This window comes from Hyperoodon ampullatus, assembly GCF_949752795.1.
Source record: "Hyperoodon ampullatus genome assembly, chromosome: 3".
NCBI classification, from domain to species: domain Eukaryota; kingdom Metazoa; phylum Chordata; class Mammalia; order Artiodactyla; family Ziphiidae; genus Hyperoodon; species Hyperoodon ampullatus.
The window spans coordinates 46132332-46152492 of NC_136916.1; the positions used below are offsets into that span (position 1 = coordinate 46132332).

The 20161-nt window shown below is 39.7% G+C and overlaps 1 protein-coding gene across 1 annotated transcript; it reads right to left on the minus strand.

Moving 5' to 3' along the window:
* Positions 1-352: 352 nt before the first annotated feature.
* PYGO1 (pygopus family PHD finger 1) lies at positions 353-18713 on the minus strand (the record flags this gene model as incomplete). The annotated part of the gene is made up of 3 exons (XM_079700714.1): positions 353-1477; positions 2525-2610; positions 18665-18713. 3 exons carry the CDS (start codon positions 18711-18713, stop codon positions 353-355), a joined length of 1260 nt encoding a protein of 419 aa, XP_079556840.1.
* Between the last annotated feature and the right edge of the window lie 1448 nt (positions 18714-20161).

Here is a 20161-nt window from a genome sequence, read left to right on the forward strand (position 1 = left end):
AGGGTCAACTGATACATTTTTCAACGATTCTAACTTTTAAAAGTCAAAACTTGCCTACATTTGCTATATATTATCTTGAAGCTTCAAGAGGCTTTTATGTTCATGATTACAAACTAAAATTTATTTGTATATTACTTTCTAATGCACCCCATATACATTATTCTTATTTAAGATAGCAAACAAAAACAATACAAAGTTTGCACTAGCAATGAAGTGGTTATTAATAAAAACTAAAAGGTAAATAATTTTTTTGTGTGTGCATTTAAAAAAATAATGTAAAACATTAAAATCCTGTGTCACTGAACCTCTGTAATACACAGGAGAAAAAAAACACTGTAGATAATGCCTGTGATTAAGCATCACTGCCTACTGCAGGGGGACCAAAAGTTTCTCTAGTGCGCATTAACTGGACATCTTTGTCAGCCATACAGGTATCACAGCCCCATACTGCTGATGCTTCTGCTGTTAGGAGGCCATAAGCTGTTTCAGTCATTCCAGTGCAGATCCGATGAAACCATTTCTGACAAGAGGCTTCACATAAGATGGCATCCTGATCATCATTCACTTCATTTGTACAAATTCCACAAGGATACACTGGGTCAGAAGAAGAATGCCCATGACGGCTTGGGTGGAGAGAGGATTTACTGCTTTTCTCAGTGGTGCATGTATCTGCGGCACCTCTAGGTTGTCGTGGCTTATTCTGTGTCCCGTTTGCATGGTTGTTGTTTGTAGCTTCAGTGCTACTCGAACGGCTATTCTCTTGATTTACAACATTGTTTCGATTAACATTTTTTAATTCAATATTACTCTGATTCACTGTGTCATCCATATTTAAGTGAGGTGGATGAGCAGAGGAATTTTGATTAGTGTTTTTGGTTGCTCCTTGACTAAAGTCTTGTTTTGGGGGTGGTGCTTTTGCTTGACCAAAAGTGTTTGGGGGAGGAATAAAAGAATGATTAGATTCTAACGGAGAACTAAAATTTGAATTATTTCCAGGGACAAAGTTAGATGCCAAGTCAGGGTTAGATATTTGGCTAGCATTCTGTGGAGGAATCTGATTGAAGTTTTCAGCAGGATTTTGTCTAAAATGTTGATTAGGCATGTTAACATTCTGACTTAGTGCATTATTATAAGATGGGTTTCCAAAACTCGAATTATCATGTGGCCCAAAATTAAAAGCATGAGGTCGATTAAAACCCATGCCCAAAGGATTCTGAGGAAATGGGTGTGGCTGATTCCTGAGTGAGTAAGGACCACAGTATGGGGAAGACATTCTTGGAGGAACGTGAGGTGGCATTCTGAATGTGCTGTAGCCTCCAAAGCCAGGATAACCAGGACCAAGATATGGATTTGACGAAGGTAGTGGTTTATAGGAAATAGTACTGTAGTTGTCATCAAATGGATTAGCAGCCACTAGATGGTCAGAGTTTGGATTTGGTGGTGGAGCATACTCAGACAATGGAGGAAAAGAAGGCCCCTGAAATGAAAATGTAAAATACAATGTTTTGACCAAAGAAGTCATAAATGTTAACATTTATGAACTTAGTTTTAAATTTCTTTTGAAGTGTTACAAAAAGTTAATTCTTCACCTGACCTTTCAATTCCAAATAATGTTTATATTTATATTTAATGATAAAACTGTGCAGGTTTCTTTCATTTAGGAAAGGAAATAAGGTGTACTTTTTTGAGCTCAAATCAATTGTTACAAACTCTAGAAGTATTCAGCCTTCAAAAGAAGCTTCATTACCATAATTTTCATTGAATATGCTTGCCTGTAACTCTAGAATTTTTCACTTAAATTTTAACTAAAAATACCTTTATACCTTCAAACAGCCATAAAATTAAATAACAGTAAACAGGATCTAAATTTTTTTCCCTAGCTTAACTTCAGAGAGTTAGCTACTAAAGTATTCCCAAAGCACTAAGGCCTAGGCCTCAGACTGGAAAAATAAACTGCCAGTTTTAGTCACAACTGCAAGTTTAACAGTGTGGCCAAAATGGAAAAAGGTAATCTGTACACATTTCATACTTACTTGCAGTCTTTATAATAAAAACAGTGCTTCAAATTTATAGAGGATAAAACCAAGAAAGTCTGTATTTATAACTGTTTATTACAACCAAAGGTTTCAGACAAAAGATGCTTCCACCATGATTGCTTCATGATATGTACATACTACTGATTTATTATAATAGTTGAACATTACTCCAAGTTAAACTTGTGTCCATATATTTTTAAATCTTTTCATAAAACTACAGGCATCTATTCCTTTTAAATTAGCTTTAAGAATAAGCATTTTAATTTATCTGCCTACACTTCCTTCTTGCAATATTCACTCTAGGCTTACAGTCCAATAATAGCTACTAGTTGCAAAGCAAAAAAACCCAAAAAAACAAATCACTGCAGAATTCACTACTAGGTTCTGAATTAGGATAGGAAACAAAACCCATGACGAAAGTTAAATTTACCTCATAGCCTGATCATATCAGTGAAGAAAAACTGTTATTAAAGAAAATGCCAATTTACCTGGGTATTTGTCTTGCGCTTTTTCTTATCTGGGCTTCCTAGTTGTACACCTGGTCCTCCTAACCCATCCAGTCCACTATCACCACCTAAAAATAAATAAATAAATAAATCCAGATAATATTTCTACTTATCAGTGAAATTTATATCTCTCATAGCAATATCTATTATAGCTAACTGTTACTATGTTTTCTATTTTTATTAGATAAAAGCAATACTAAGTTCTTATTATCTTTGTTCTTCAAAAAGTCTTCCCTATAATCTCAGCCAGAATCAGTCATTCACCTCTACCCCATAGCATTTTTTATTATTCTTTCAGTGAAAAAGTAATTCTCCAGCCCACCCTCAAACCTTCAGTCATCTGGTTTCCTATCCCTGAAGCAAACACTGTTGCTAGTTTCTGATCTATCTTTCCAAAGATAATCTAGATAAATTCCAGCATATCTCTGGGGAGTACACAAACAATGGCATGCTTAGTATGGAACAATGGTCTGTACCTTGCTTTCTTACTTGGAAACCATCCATGTCATTACATATAGAACTGCTCCATTCTCTAATAACTGAGTAGTTCACAGTATGATTATACCATAATTCATTAAACTAGTCCCCTCCCTATTGATGGATATTTTGATTGTTTTCAAACCTTTGCTGTTCTGCAATGAAAATCCATGTATCAATGTCTTTACACTCATGTAAAAGTCATTCCTAGGACTGGAATTATGGCATCAGAGGTATGTGCCTCTTAATTCTGAAAGGTATTGTCAAAATACAACAACGTATGTGAGTATGATTTTCTCAATACGATCAAGCAAAAGCAAAAGCTTGACTGTGAATCTAAGAAGTTTAAAAAAAACATGGGATTTTCTTCCATTAAAAAAACACACTTTTTATTACAGAGAATTCTGAACATATACAAAAGCAGACAGAATAAAATTATGTACACATATATGTAGATACACATTTGTAGTAAACTATAATACATATTTGTAATAGATTAATAAATAAATAAATCCAATGAGCTGACAGAGAATTATAGGAGACTTGCTCATACATGTGGATTCCGAGAAAGAGATATTTAAACTGAGACCTAAAAGATGATAAGAAATCTCTCATATGAAGAGCAGAACGAAAAGCCTCTAGGCAGAGAGAATAAATAGAAAGGAGCTTGAATGTGTCATGTCTGAGACATTTAAAAGAGGCCAGTGTGTTACGGAACTCTGGTCTGGAGAGCACCTTTAGAAGAGGCTAAAGAGACAGGCAGGGACCAGATCATTTTAAAGTGTCATGAACTGAATGCTCGTGTCCCCGCACAATTCATATGTTGAAGCTCTGCCCCCTAATGTGATAGTATTTGGAGGTGGGGGCTTTTGGAGGTAATTAGGGTTACATTAGGTCATGAGGGTAATGGGATTAGTGGCCTTATAAGAAGAGAAAGTGAACTCTCTCTCTCTCTCTCCACACCCCCTTCCTCCCTTCCACCCTCCCTCCTCCCACATGCAAACAGTGGGAAAGCCCATAGGAGGACAAAGCAAGAAGATGGGCATCTATCTACAAGCCAGGAAGACAGCCCTCACCAGGAGCTGACAAACTGGATGGCACCTTGATCTTGGACTTCCTAGCGCCAGACTGTGAGAAAATAAATTTCTGTTGTTTAAGCCACCCAGTCTATGGCATTTTGTTATGGCAGCGCAAGCCAACTGAGACATAGAGCCTTATAGTTTATGGTAAGGAATTTGGATTTTATTTTAAGAACAGTGGATGATCATTTAAGGATTTTGGGCAGGAAAGTAACACGATTTATGTTTTTAAAAGATTACATTAGCAATTGTGCTGAGAATAAATTGGTGATGGGAATGGGGTAGAAGCAGGGAGACCAGTAATGATATCTTTACAATAGTAGTTCAGGAAAAGAAATGGTACTTGGCAATAAAGAGAAATCAGCGTGCTGGCGAGAGTTCCACACATAACAAAAATGCAAAGCAGGTTTCTGTAAGAGCTATTTAGAAGAAGTTTAAATATTGTGGAGGTAAAAAACTATGACAACAATAAAATTTTAGTAAGGATTCTGGATGTTAAATTAATATCTAAACATCAAAAGCTTTCATTTTACAAACTATAACCAGTTAAAAGATAAAGTAGAAGATAAGCTTTCATTAAAAGGAACAAAACTAAACTAAAATAGCTAGCAATAAATTTAAGAAATGCACAAGATCAGTATGAACAAAAACTTTTTTAAAGCCCTATTGAGGGACCTTTCCACTTCTAGTAAGTGGAAAGGTACTCCCTGTTCTGGCTAGCCATCTAGAACAAAATAATACTGTTTTTATTTAGTTCACATATTATCCCAGATAGCCTGGTTGTGCCCTCCTCAGAGACATCAGCACCTGGTGTTTGAGTCCCAGGCCCACAGGGCCCATCCTCTAACCCCACAGGCATTCATACCAGCCTAAGCAGCAACCCCTTCTCAGAGACCTGAGTTTAAACTCCACAGGGACCCTCTTGTGAGTTTATATATTTTAATAATTCCAACCTCTTTCCTATGTCCTTCAGCCTTAAGAATGGTAGCTGCTTCCCACAGTTGTTACCTCTGTAAAAACTTTAGTATCCTATTTTGCCAGTTTAATATCTGTTAACAATACTTTATATCAAATTCTTTCCATTAAAAATAACTAGTCTGGGGCTTCCCTGGTGGTGCGGTGGTTGGGAGTCCGCCTGCCGGTGCGGGGGACACGGGTTCGAGCCCTGGTCCGGGAGGATCCCGCATGCCGCGGAGCAGCTGAGCCCGTGCACCACAACTACTGCACCTGCGCTCTAGAGCCTGTGAGCCACAACTGCTGAGCCTGCCTGCCGCAACTACTGAAGCCCACCCGCCTGGAGCCCGTGCTCCACAATGGGAGAGGCCACCGCAGTGAGAGACCCGTGCACCACAATGAGGACCCAACACAGCCAAGGATAAATAAATAAATAAATTTAAGAATAACTAGTCTGGTTTCTGTCTCCTGACTAGACCCTGACTGATACATATTTCAAACACCTCCCAGGCTGAAAATAGCATTACTCCTACGTTAACATCATTCCAGAGATTTAGCTTACTACCTACCTACTTTTCCTCCTGTGTATAAATTTGTGATAGTAATACCTTTACAAAAATGGGCTATTATTTTTTAAATAAAAGCATTAAATTTTAACTTTATTAGAATTTAATAAAGGAAAAAGAAATAAATTACACTGAAGAATATGCTAAATGTTCTTCGCCAAAAGAGAAATTTTTGAAACTAATTCTCTAAGGCTAAGAAAAGACATCAAGAAAAACATTAAGTTGGAGAAATTATGGTTTTTCTTTTTTCAATCTTTAGATGGTGTCAAGTGACTTCCTGCTTTGAAAGTTGAGGATAGTATAGTATCACATCTTATTCTATGTTTTCCCTCCCTAAATTTAGCAGGGTATTTTCTATCTCTAGATTCTTCATTTCAGGTAAATTTTCTTTTCTCATATCTTTGAATACTTTTTTCCACTCTATTTGTTGAGTGCCCTATTTCAGGGGTACTAATGATCATTATGCTGGGGAGATTTTTTAGCTCCATACCTATTAGCTCATCTGACTAGTCTTTTTCATCTGCACTTAATCTGATTATCTGAAGTTTTTCTATTATGTAACTTAATTGTTAACTATCTTTATTCTGTTTCTAATTTGTAATTTATTTGTTCTCTATATATGTTGTTTTAGTCAATTTATTTCCTTAGGTCTGCAATCTACCCTTCTTCTGTGTTTTAATATTATCTTGTCTTTGAGCTCTTATTTTATTTAAGTTCTACAACTTGAAGTACATGTGAGTTATTTCCTTCTGTCCTGTAGGTTATGGGTTCTTCATCTTCTGCATGCTCTTTCTCTTTTTATTCTCTGTGTGTCAGTTCACTAGTTTGCTACAGTACGTTTACATAATTATCGTGCTTTTATTTTTATCTTGTAACTTTGCCCAGACCTTTTAAGCTCTGATTTAATGTGCGTAACTTTGACTCCCTTTTATTCTTATCTAAGATTGTTTGCCTGGCTTAAATGGTTTGCATCTATTGAGATAATCATATGATGTCCTTTACATTATTTATTTTTATAAATTTATTTATAAATTTATTTATTTATTTATTTATGGCTGTGTTGGGTCTTCTCTAGTTGTGGCGAGCGGGGGCTACTCTGTTGTGGTGCCTGGGCTTTTCATTGCAGTGGCTTCTCTCGTGGAGCACCGGCTCTAGGCGCACGGGCTTCAGTAGTTGTGGCACGTGGGCTCAGTAGTTGTGGTTCGTGGGCCCTAGAGCACACGGGCTTCAGTAATTGTGGCACTCAGGCCTAGTTGCTCCGCGGTGTGTGGGATCTTCCTGGACTAGGGCTCGAACCCGTATCCCTTGCATTGGCAGGTGGATTCCTAACTACTGTGCCACAAGGGAAGTCCCCTTTACATTATTTTAATGTTGAACCCAGCCTGACATTCCTATGTTAGTAAACTCTACTTACTAATTTTTATATGAATGCTATATTTATGTGACTGGATATGCTAATATCCTCTTTATGATGCTTGCCTATGTTAGTAAGATTAACCTGTTGTGTTTCCTTGAAACATCCAGGCTCTTAATTCTAAGATTTTGTTAAATGCACATCTACCTAGTCAGGGGGTGCAGTAACCCATTCACATGGGAGGATTCCCTTGAGTCCTCTGATTCAATTTGTATCCCTGAAGGCTTCTTTTCTGTCAGAGAGTCCTTTAAAAACAACAAAAACTTCCCGTTTCACTCATTTTTTTTCTCACTCAAAGGAGTGAGAAGACAAGACTACTCATTTAATTTGCTTTTCCCCAGACTTGAAGTTATTAGTAATTCTCAACATTTTGTAAATCACCAGCAGCTTCCAAGGGGCAGGGATTGTTTTAGAAGCCTAAAACAGTGATCCAGATTTCACCCTATTCCAGATTTATGTTACCGGGCTATGCCACTTCCCTTGTTTGCTGCTATCGCTGACATTTTTGCTGTTTTTTAAAACTGTTTTGGTTCATTTCACTTGAAATTTAGAAGAGAATCTGTACGGCAGCTTTGTTCTACCATCTTAGAAGTTTATATCTATATCTATGTTCTTTCACTTAATCTTCATAACAAACCTATGAGGAAAATCATCCCTATTTTAAAAAAAGAAAGAAAAAGAAATGGAATTGTAAAGGTACGGATCATACCCGTGGTAAAAAAGCAGCTATGAAATCTAAAACTAGTATTTGTTTTTCTTTTGCTTTTAGATGTACAATTCAGTGGGTTTTGAGCATATTCACCAGGCTGTGTAACCATCACCACTATTTAATTCCAGAACATTATCAGCACCCCAAAAAGAAACCCCATACCTGTTAGCCATATAATATGTGGCTTTGAGTTTGGCTTTTTTCACTTAGCATAACATTTCTGACGTTCAACCATGTAATTTTATGTATTAGTATTTCATTCTTTTTTATGGCTGAACAATATTCCACATTATGTTTATCCAGTTGTCAGCTGGTGAATATTTGGGTTGTTTCTATTTTGGAGGGACTATGAATAATGCATTTATGCACACATTTTTTTTTTTTTTTTTTTTTTTTTTTGTGGTACGCGGGCCTCTCACTGTTGTGGCCTCTCCCATTGCGGAGCACAGGCTCCGGACGCGCAGGCTCAGTGGCCATGGCTCACGGGCCCAGCTGCTCCGCGGCATGTGGGATCTTCCCAGACCGGGGCACGAACCCGTGTCCCCTGCATCGGCAGGCGGACTCTCAACCACTGCGCCACCAGGGAAGCCCATATGCACACATTTTTAAATGAATGTATGTTTTCAATTCTCTTGGGTATACACCTAGGAGCGGAATTGCTGGGCCACATAGTATCTCTATGATTAACATTTTGAGGAACTGCCCAACCGTTTTCCACAGTGGCTGCACCATTTTATGTTCCCACCTCTAAAGTCTGACAGTTCTAATTTCTTCACATTCTCCCCAAGATTTATAGTTTTTTTTTAATATAGTGACTCTAGTGAGTATGAAGTGGTATCTCCTTGTGCTTTTAATTTGCATTTCCAAAATTACTAATGATGTTGAGCATCTTTACATGTATTTATTGACCATTTCTTTATCTTCTTTGAAGAAATGCCTATTCAAGTTCTCTGCCTATTTTTTAGTTAGAGTGTTTGTCTTTTCTGTTAAGTTTTAAGAACTCTTTATGTATATATTAAGGATACTAGAATCATCCGATGTAAAACACATAAGTTTTTAATTTTGATGAAGTTCGGATTATTTATTTTTGTTTTGTTGCTTGGATAAAACTAGGTTTATCTGCTTCCAATATAGTAGTTTGCCTCCCTAAGATCTTACACATATACTGTCTTCCTCAGTGGCCCACAAAAGGCAAAAATGGAAACTTCTGGTTCAAACTAAAGGAACTCCTATCTTAATATAATCAATAAAAAACACTGAATCACTATGTTGTACACCTGAAACTAATATAATATTGTAAATAAACTAAACTTTAATTTTTTAAAAAAACTATAAACAGGGAAAAATATAAACATTCATTAAATTAAAATATAGTTGTGACCATTAAAAAATTTTTTTAATAAAAAAATGACAAAGGGACTCCTATCTTTTAATTTTAATTTGACATGGTAATCCCATTTGAATAGATGGTAAGTAAAGAACTAAGAGAGAGATCCAGTGCACTCCTTAAGGTCATTCATTCAAAATCATATGGTTCAGGAATGGTTAAACTACTTAACCAATGTATAACTTTCAGCAGCCTATATACACTGAACTAATGAGTTCATATTAACAATTTGTATGCAGTTTTCCATAACAGTATATACTAACATACTGAACAGAGAAATGTGTTGTTCTTGAATCTGAATACCTAGAAATTCTGTGGAAAAGAATTAGTAATGGGCTTGAGGTCAAATAATAAAGTGGCTATATAAATAAACAAAAGGTCCAAACATCAAAGTCCTGTCCTTCCTAACATTTGTTATGGGTATTTCATTATAACAAAAGTATCAACAGAAAAAGGTAATTCTTTTTTTTTTTTTTTTGCGGTACGTGGGCCTCTCACTGTTGTGGCCTCTCCCGTTGCGGAGTGCAGGCTCTGGACGTGCAGGCTCAGCGGCCATGGCTCACGGGCCCAGCCACTCTGCGGCATGTGGGATCCTCCCGGACCGGGGCACGAACCCGTGTCCCCTGCATCGGCAGGCGGACTCTCAACCACTGCGCCACCAGGGAAGCCCGAAAAAGGTAATTCTTAAAAAATAACAAGTTATTAACAAATTAGTCTCTAATCTAGAATATATAAATTACCATTCACAGCATTATTAAGACTACTGAATAATTGTAATTTTACTATTAGAATGCTGTAATTTAAAGATGGACAAAATGTACTCTTAATGGTTAGTATCTACCATCTCTGGTCATTTTCTAAAACTTTAATGATAATTCCTGTATTTACTGTAAGGTAAAACTCTGACATTTGGAATCATTTAAATAAGTTCATTATTTTCAAGTAATCTGTAAGCAAAACCACCTAAAATTCTTTTTTGAAAATTGAGTTTTATAGTATTAGTTTTTTATTTAAGAGTCTAATATTTCCCTCCATAAAACAATCTTCAAGTCCCCACTGGTCTCAGTTGCCCCACTTATTGTTCATCTAAAAAGTTAACTATGTAACATTTCCAATGGCTCTGACTCTTGGGCTTACCTAGGTCCCTCCCATTGCTATATGTAATACTGGTGGTTCTGTCATCTCCATGATGTTAATAAGTAATGTTAGATCAGATTCATGGTCATCGGGGCTAATCAGAATATAAGCTACCAAGAATTTCTGTAATTATTACTCTTTAAAAACGAAGTGCAAGGGGAGTGGAAAGTAGTGGTCATAAAGCCAGTTATTTAGGTTACCTTAATAACTTTTGATACCAAAGCGTCTCTCTATCTGCTCTACATATCTGCTGCAGCTGACTCTGCAAGGTAAACCATGAACATTCAGCCAGAAGTTGAGAGTTGTGGGGCACAGAACCAAGAAAAGGGGAACTTCCAAATCTTGTTGTAACAGTGGCTACTCTGATCCTTCTGTTAATAATTGAATTTCTTCAACTCATCTCTTCACTTCTACCTTCCCAGAGTCCTCGGAATGTACAAGGCGGAAGAGAAGTGGGAAAGGGTGATATCAACAATAGAAAAAGAAACCTCTCTCATCTTAAGTTAAGGAATTTTATCTATATATTATCACTTTTCATTATGCCAATCAATCTCAATTAAGCACAAAAATAGTTTTACCTCTCCTTTTACCCTTTAACCTTTATTTAGAGCTGGAAGCTTAAGTTGTTTCTCTACTTGTAGTCTTAGAGGAGAGTCCAACCTACTAAATGATACAATTTTTTCCCCATCTAAAGATGCTACAAATCAATGATTTTTTGATATGAAATCTGTTTGTAAATATAAAATCATTATTTTATTTGTAAGTACTTCTTATTTTGTAAAGAGTGGATTATTTACTTTAGGACTTTTATGCATTTTTTTTAGGTCTAGTTACAACTTCTTTATTCTTCCTATTAAAGACTCAATCTATTTTGGCCCCATGTCCTTAAAAGGGAGTGAAGGCATTATTCTGTACACTAGATAGCAGTGTGTCTTTAATATATTTTAAAATTTCCTTTATTAAACTCACTTTATTCACAATAATGGTTTGGTTTGTGACAGTTCTCATAAGTAATGTGACTACATTATTTTAAAATATTTTATAATCAACATTTTCCTTTAAAGAGACTTGCTTCATCATTATTCCAAATAAGTGTTTATTTTAATATGTGTATGTGGTATAAGGATGTATTCTAGGCTGATTAAATGACTCAAACCAGGTTTGTTTTCCCCCAAAATTCGTATGTTGAAATCCTAATCCTCATTATGATGGTATTAGGAGATGGGGCCTTTGATAGGTGATTAGGTCATGCGGGCTCTGCCCTTATAAAGCAGTTCTGGGAGATTTAGTGCCCTTATATAACAGACCTGGGAGAGTTCCCTAGCCCCTTCCACATGTTAGGACAGGGTGAGAAAGACTGTTGTCTATGAACCACGAAGTGGGTCTTCATCAGACACCGAATCTGCTGGCACCTTGATCTTGGACTTTCTAGCCTCCAGAATTGTAAGAAATAAAATGTTTGTTGTTTACAAGCCACCCAGTCTATGGTATTGTTACAGCAGCCCAAATGGACTAAGACAGTGCCTAACACATTGCCTGGCACACAATGGGTACTCAATTATTAGTTCTCATTTTGCTTTCCTTTAGACTAAACTATACCACTAGTGCACTTCATTTCAGCTTCTATAGTATTTATCATCCTATCAAAATATGTAATAGCCAGCAGTGTCAGCACAATCAGTGGATACTCAAGTATCGGTTTTTCACAACAGCACAGAAGTCTGGGATATAATGTCCGTTTACTCTACCATTTACTATGGATGTGAACATCTTAGCTAACAGCTTTATCTTCACCTGAAACACATACTTCTGTAATACTGGTCTCTACTATGGAATGGAAATATTGTGAATTAATATGTGAATATAGTATTGTATGAATTCCATTAAGCATTTGGCAAAATGGCCTTATATGATTGAAATGAAAAAGACATTATTTCCTTTTAGAATGCAAGGCAGAAAGTGTCTGCTATGTGATACCCCAAACCTAGATCAATCTGGGCATGTAATAAATATTAAATTCAGAAAGCCCTCAACATCAGTGATTTAAAGTTTCATATATTTGTGGTTCTTGTGCCAGCTGTTCTCCCCAAACTAATGATCTTTGCATTACTGAGGTACATGAGGTTTAAGGCTGCTCACAAAGGTAAAGCTTAGAAGCGTGGGTGGATGGCATCCAAGTGTGAAGCTGACTCTACATAATAATATCAATACCTCTAATAATGGGCGGTCTCAGTGGAGCTGAAGCTTTGAGGATGAGTATCTTACCAAAGTCAGGAAAAAAGAGGGCATGCCTAGCAGAAGGAACAGAATGTGCAAAGAAAAATTTAAAGACATGAGAGATCATGACAACATCTAGAGAGGAAATATGACTATTTCAGAACTGGAGCATGGGAGACAAGGGTAAGCATTTCATGGAATATGAAGGATGGAGGACTAAGTGGTAGGCCTGGGCCAAATAAAAATATAAGAAGGTTGGATTGGGTTAATATAAGAAGGTTGGATTTTAATCCTAAATGCAATGGGGAACCAAAGAAGAATTTTACAAAAAAGAGTAACATGACTAAATTGTGTTTGGGGAGCATTATAGCAATGGAACATATTGGCTAGGATTTGGGGCCCTAGAATTTAAGTTCTAGCTTTGCCACTTACTAGCTGGGTAAACTTGAATATGTTACTTAACCACATCTTACTTAACCTCTCTGAATATCAATTCCTCAATTATAAACCTAGAATGATGATATCAGCTAGCTTACAGGGTTATTGAGAGGATTAAGCAAGATAATCCATTTAAATTACTTAGCAAACTGCTTGGTAAGTACTCAATAGATGGTAGTTACTTACCACCAGCAGTAAGTAACAGTGGAAAATGGGTTAAGAAAGACAAAACGGGAGGCCACTGAAACCAGTGATAGGGTTATTATAATAATCAAAGAGAAAAGCAAAACCTGAACTAAAGAAGTGGTTGTGGGAAGATTGAGGAGATGATGGGTTCAAAACATACTAAGGAGACAGATGATCTAGGACTCTAGGACAGTGTTGAGTTGCAGTGGGGCATGGGTTTGGGTCACTAGATAAATGATCTTCATCAAGTTAGGGAATATGGGAGAAAGAGCATGCTGGAGGTCTCACAGATAGACACCTTTCATTCTACTTGTTAACAACAAAATCTATTTATCTCCCCCGCATAAATTTACTCTTCCTGTTATATATCTGACACCATTCTCATACATTTTTCTCCTCTACCTCTCTGGCTACTCCTTTGCATTCTGTTTTTCAGGGTCCTCTTTCCTCTTTTATCTCCTAAATGTTAGTGTTCCTAAAGTTGCGTTTCTCAATGCTTTTCTCTTCACACTCTTCACTCTCTTGGGTGAGCTCATCTACTCCCAAGGCATCAATTAGTATTCACATGTTCACTGATAACTTCCAGATCTCTATTTCTGGCTCAGACCACCCGCCTCGGTCCAAACCGCGTATATCTGTTGCATACACTGCAGCATCCCAGGGGGATATTCATTCAATGTGTTGAAAACCAAACTCGCTTCCCTGACACTCTGCCTAGCCCTTACATATGCCAATTAAAAAACAAAACAACAAAAACCCCCAGTCCTTTCCTGCAGACTTTCTCTCGTCAGCTCTTCCCCTCAATTCTGTGACTGTAAATTATGCTTCCTCTTCAATCTTAATCCAAATCTTCCATACACTTCTCTGATCAAGATGGTCTATATTTTTTAGTACAGTCTACTTTTAGCACTTCTGTGACATTTTTGTGTTACTATGCCATTCTAAAATACATGCTTACCTCTCCAATGTCATTTCTAACTCTGGTTAAAAGTGTTTCATCTGAGGGTGCACAGTCTTTTAAAAGCAGATAGCTACTTAATCACTTTTGCCTCGTGACTAGTGAAATTTCTACTTTTACTAAAGAACTATCATTTGTTCATAGTCTAGATAGAGTTATCTTGATACTATATAGTGTTCACCATAGTTCTGATACGAGTCACTAAGTCTGCTGTCTTAACTTCTTCAGGCAAAATCAGTAATAAATCAGATATAACTGTATTTGAAACAATAAATGTGGCATTTATGTTAAAAAAAAAAACATTTCATCTGAAATGAATGCTTCAACTTCCTTCTTCATCTCTAAATTTGTTTTTCTTCCTTCATTTTCTCTTTTTTTCCCCAAGACTAACTCTTCATTTGCATCCTTGTTGCTATTCCTTCTCTCATATGCAGAAACCTGATTTATGAGAATAGGAGTCTTGTCTGTCTAATGCCCAGCTTCCACAACAGCAAATGCCTAGCACATGGAAGATATTAAAAAACATGTACTGAATGCTTTATTAATGAATTATCCTCCTTTCTGTTGCTTTTTCAGTTTCTCCCCTCTCCTTCTAAATCAGGTTCTTTTGTTTGTCTACTAATATGTCTGTCATTTTTCAAGGGAGAAAAAATAAATAAAGAGAACCCATACAAACTTCCTCTTCACTCTCTTTCCAAGTTATTGGCTATGTCTTTCCTTCTATCACCAAACTTCTTTTAAATCATATCTTCACCACTTAATATTCACTACTTTGAAATGTAGTTTTCTCCCAAAAGTGCCTTCTCAAAATCACCACTAACTTCCTAGACCTTTTTCTCATCCCTCATCCTCCTTGCTGCTCTTTTTACATCATTTAAAACAAAGGAACACCCACTGCTTCATAGAACTCTCCTCCAGGAGGCCTTCCTTGACTCCCTTAAAGATAGGTTATATACGTTCCTTTATTTCCTGTAGATTATCACAGCATTTATCATGCTGTTTGTAAATGATTACTTATTTGTCAGTATCCCAGACTACACTAAAAGTTCTTGAAGATAGGTATTATGTCTTCTTAATCAATGTATTCCCACTGTCTGGCACTATAACTGCCCAACAAATATTTGTTGAATAAACGAATGAATAGCAACATCAGATCAACATCTAAGAGTTCTAAAAATACTGGATAATGGGAGTGTTGGTTAAAATAAGGAAAAAGGGCAAGTAAAAGTGGTGGGAGGGGCTACGGACAAACCGAAAGCAGCATAACGATACGAATCAGTTCCTTCATGTATTCACTCATTCGTTCATTTGGTATTTACTGTGAGCAAGGCAATTAGGAAAGAAACAGAAAGATAATCAAGATATTGCACCTATCCTCATGGATCTGTCTTACAATCCAGGGCTGAGGGTTTGGGGAGTGGTAAGAACTGGTAGGAAATAGGAGTAAGATACTTTGCCACTAAATAGCAATTCTGAATCTAATATTAAAATATCAGGACAGGGACTTCCCTGGTGGTGCAGTGCTAAGACTCCAGGCTCCCAATGCAGGGGGCTCGGGTTCGATCCCTGGTCAGGGAACTAGATCCCACATGCATGCTGCAACTAAGAGTTTGCATGCCACAGCTGAGGAGCTGGCGAGCCACAACTTAGGAGCCTGCCTGGCACAACTAAGACCCAGCACAACCAAATAAATAAATATTAAAAAAAATTAAATTAAAATAAATAAATAAACTATCAGGACAAGTTTGGAAAACCACCAATCAGCTTCCTCTGGTCCACTTACCTTCACAATCTAGGTCTACCAGCAGCAGTTCTCAAACTTTATTGTACATAAGGAACACCGGGGGAGCTTGTTAAAGATGCAGAGAAATCTCTCAGAAATTCTGATTCTGTGGGTCTGGGAAGCTACGTTTTGAATAAGCATCCTAGGGGATTACGATGCTTTTGGTCTATAAAGTCCTTAGTCATTCACATTGTCATAATTTTGCCATATCTGAGTTATGTCTATAATATTTTCTAGTAATTCCTTTAAATTTAAAAATATATATAGGTCTTTCTCTATACAGACAGATATATGCAGATATGTCTATTTATCTATATCTTAGTCTTATCTTAAGCAAAAGGTTTGATAACTTATATTTTTGATAATACACATGAAATAAATACATAACCATTAAAAAGTCTGATTATATATGTATCACTGGATAAGAAACAGTTTGAGAAGCACTGTTCAAGAGATTATGCTCTGCAAACACCACATTCTACATGCAGTCTGATGATATAAATTATAACTAGAAGCTCCAGGGCAGTGAAGTTCAGCAGAATTGTGCTTCGGAAGAGCTCATGTAGATAATCTGGTACCTTTTATGGATTATAAAATAATTTTAAAATGTTTTAAAAATTAATTGTTCTAATTAGTACAAAATGACATCATAAAAACCCCTCTTCATATTGGCTTTTTATTTTAAAAAGTGCTTTGTCTTTTATTCTGGTACTTGACTCTCAGAATATTCTTGAGCTGACACCTAAGTCAACTTCCAACAACTAGGGCATCAAACTTAAAACCAGCAGTTGTAATAAAACAAAGACAGATCTGTAGTCTTGACGCACAATAAAATACCCATCAATTTTATTTAAAATTACATTTGATTAAGACTGATAATTGAGTTCAAAGGTATAAACTTGATAAAGCTTTCTTTTCCTTCAACCCCAAAGTAATTTATAATAGTAGGCAAAATAACATGGCAAACATATCAAAGAAATAACTATCTCAGAAAGGTCTATTCCTTAAAGGCTTTGGCAATTCATAACCACAAAGAGAAAAGAAAGTCGAAACAGAAAACCTTCACCAAATGAAAGATTGTGCTATTAAGCCTGTAAAAACAATATATTCTGCTCTAAATTATGTTTTTGCTTAAATGGCTAAGAAAATCAATCTCTAAATACTCAAGTGATGTTACTTGGATATCACATTGTCACTGTGTCACAAGCCAGTTCTATAGGTTTAACCTCTAGTCACAAGGAACAAAAACATAGATGAATGACTGTGGTCCTTGATCTCTACATCACTTAAGTCAACTGGAAATTTACCTTACTACTTACTAATTTATAAAGCACTTTATCCTGTTTGGATGAAAGGATTATTTCAATAACTTCCTAACTAGCCTCCCTGCTTTAGCCCTTGTTCTCTACAGTCTATTCTCCCGCAGAACAGCCAGTTAAAAACATAAGGCAGATCACTCACTCTTCTGCACAAAACCATCCAGGCGCTATCTCAGAGTAAAAGCCGTAATCTTTTAAATGGCTCACAAAGCCAATACACATTCACCGCATACTTCAGCTCAGCTCACACTACTCTCCCTTTGCTCACTCACAATAGCTTCTTTGCAGTTGCTTGAACACACTAGGCAAATTCCAGACCCAGGGCCTTTGCACTTGCTGTTCCTTTTGCCAACACTTCTATTCCCACACATATCCATATGGCTCTGTCACTTCCTTTGGGTCTTTGCTCAAACATCATCTTCCAGGTTAGCCCTCTTATACATAATCGCTACCTCTCCACCCCCATACATATTTTCTAACCACTCTCCCTGCTTTGATTTTCCCCATACCACTTACCATTTGACATCCTATACCATTTATTTGTTCATCATTTGTTTACCCTACAAGAGTCTGCATTCCTCCTGGGTGCAGATGGTCTTTTTGCTTTGTTCACCGCGGTATCCCAGTGCCAAAAACAGTGCCGGGCACACAGTAGATGTTCAATAAATATTTGCTTAATGAACAAACAGTATTACTTCAACTTTGGGACTTTCGGCCTGAACCCTATTGAAAGCTGGAAATAAGAGCTGGAGGATACTCCCCAAATTTCCAGACGGCACTTGGTGTCTGTGAACTTACATGCGTTATCTTTTGTCTGGCACATCGTTCCCTCTGATACTTCTTAGATAGTAAGGCAGCAGGAAAATTCCTAACTAGTGTGCAAGGAAGAAGCAAGCCAACCGTGTATAAAACTGATTTGGGGCGATTTGATTCTTATCCATAAGCCAATAGTGAAAAGCCTTTTGAATGAATATAGTTTCTCCTCTTAAGCCTAAGGAAAATAAAGCTGTATGTTTGTTGCCTTTTGGAGAATGGGAAGGGGGGCTGGGAGAGACACGGAGGCCCGGCACACCTTCTGTAAGAGCGTCAACTCTAGTGCGGTCCAACTTACTTTTTTTTTGGGGGGGTGGAGGGCATCGTTCGTGGTCTCTGCCACGGGGTGTTTCTTTCTCACCCTCTGAGCTGCCTATTGTGCTGTGTCTGGCCAACGAGGTAAGGTGGGCGAGGAGCGGGGTATGAAGGGATGCTGAGTGCGGCTTCAACTGCCTCCTAACACAAAGTCGGGGCGGCCAGGGCTCGGCGCAGGGGACGCGGGGGACGCGCGCCTCCGACCGCAGCCCGGGCCCCGGGGCGCAGGCGGGAAGCGGGCTGCGCGGAGTTAGGCCCGGACAGAGCCCCGTGGCCTCCCGGCGGGCGGGCACGCGGCCCCCCCACGCTCCGCGGCCCCCGCGCGCCCCGTTCCCCCCGCTCCCCTCAACCCGGCGCCCTTCTCGGTTACCTCGAACTCTCTTCAGCGAAATGGGATCCTTCTCCTGTTCTGCTGACATTACAGACCGCAAAGCATGACTCCCCCCCAGGCCGCGGGAATTCGGTCTCTTTGATGCTGCGGCGGCGGCTCCTCCTCCTCCTCGCGGGGCCGCTGCGGCTGCGAGGCGAGCCTCCGAGGCGAGGCGCGGCCGAGGGCGGTGGGGACGCGGGCCGACTTTGCAAAGTTTGGGAGGAGGACGAGGCCTCGGGGCGGCCGGGCGGCGTGCTGGGGCCGGCCGGGCTCAGCGGCGGCGGCGGGAGAGCGGCCTGGGGGCGGCCCCCCGCCCGGGGCCGGCGTGTGCGGAGGACGAGTGCGCCGCCGCCGCCGCCTCCTCCTACTCCTTCTTCTTCGCCGCCGCCGCCTCAGGAGCCGCTGACAGGGGAGGCGGGAGGCGGGCGGCCCGGCCCTGGCGGCGCACTCACAGCGCCCTCTGAGGATGAGGTCTGCGCTCTCGCCGCTCCCGAGTCGCAGACACAAAAGCCCCCAGCTTAGAGCCGCCTGCAAAACCCGCTCTGGGGCGGGCGAGGGACGTCGCGCGGTCCCGCGGCTTCCCCGCCCCGAGCTCCCCAGCCCCGCGCGGGGACGGACTTCGGGGGGCGGGGGCCGCTGCCTCGTCCCGCGGCGCCTCCTGCCGCTGCCGCCTCGCGCTCCGCCTCGGCCCAGCCCCCACGGCCCGCGCGCGCCTCTCGCTCCACGCGGGGCTAGCGGGCCCGCGGCCCTGGGAGCCGGGGCGGGCAGCGCGCGCCGAGGGGCCGCCCCGCCCAGCCCCGCGCCGACAGGCGCCCGGCGCTCCCTCGCCGCCACCGAGCCAGAGGACGCTCAGCTCGGCGGCCGACGCGCCCCGGGCCGGCTTCTGCGAGGAAACTGCATCTCCGAACTTCTTCGGAGGCCGCAGCAGGCATCTTGGCCTCGCGGCCAGGGATCTGAAAGAGGAATGTATGAGCCGAGCAAACTTTGTACGCGGGAGCTGGAGAGTTCTCGGCGGGCAGGTGGAGACCCAGATGCCCCGACTATGTGTCAGTGATCTGGACACCTGTTTGTGGAATGCCCCAACTGCAAGTTTTAACGACCCGATTCTTCAGAAAAGAGCGATGCGTAATTAATACAAGAAAGGGAGATGGGTGGAAACGGTGAGGCGCCGGGACCTGATGTAGACGTTAAATTTTAGGAGAAGGATTTCCCCGCCCCCATGTGACTGTAGATTGTATTTGGTTACTGATTCCACATTCATCGTTTAGGCTGTGTGACCTGAGGCAACTTAGGTAACCTCTCTGAGTCTCAGATTTCAGATCTTGAAAAGGCAGTGGGGCTACATCCCTGAGGTCTCTTCTAGCTCTGACATTCTTTGGCTTACTTTCACGAAACTGTTCTCCCTGTTTGTTAGGTTTCCAGTTCTACTAAAGAGAATCTGTAGGTTCTCTGCAGAATCTAATCTAATCTGCAGACTCTAATCTTCAATCAGGTGAG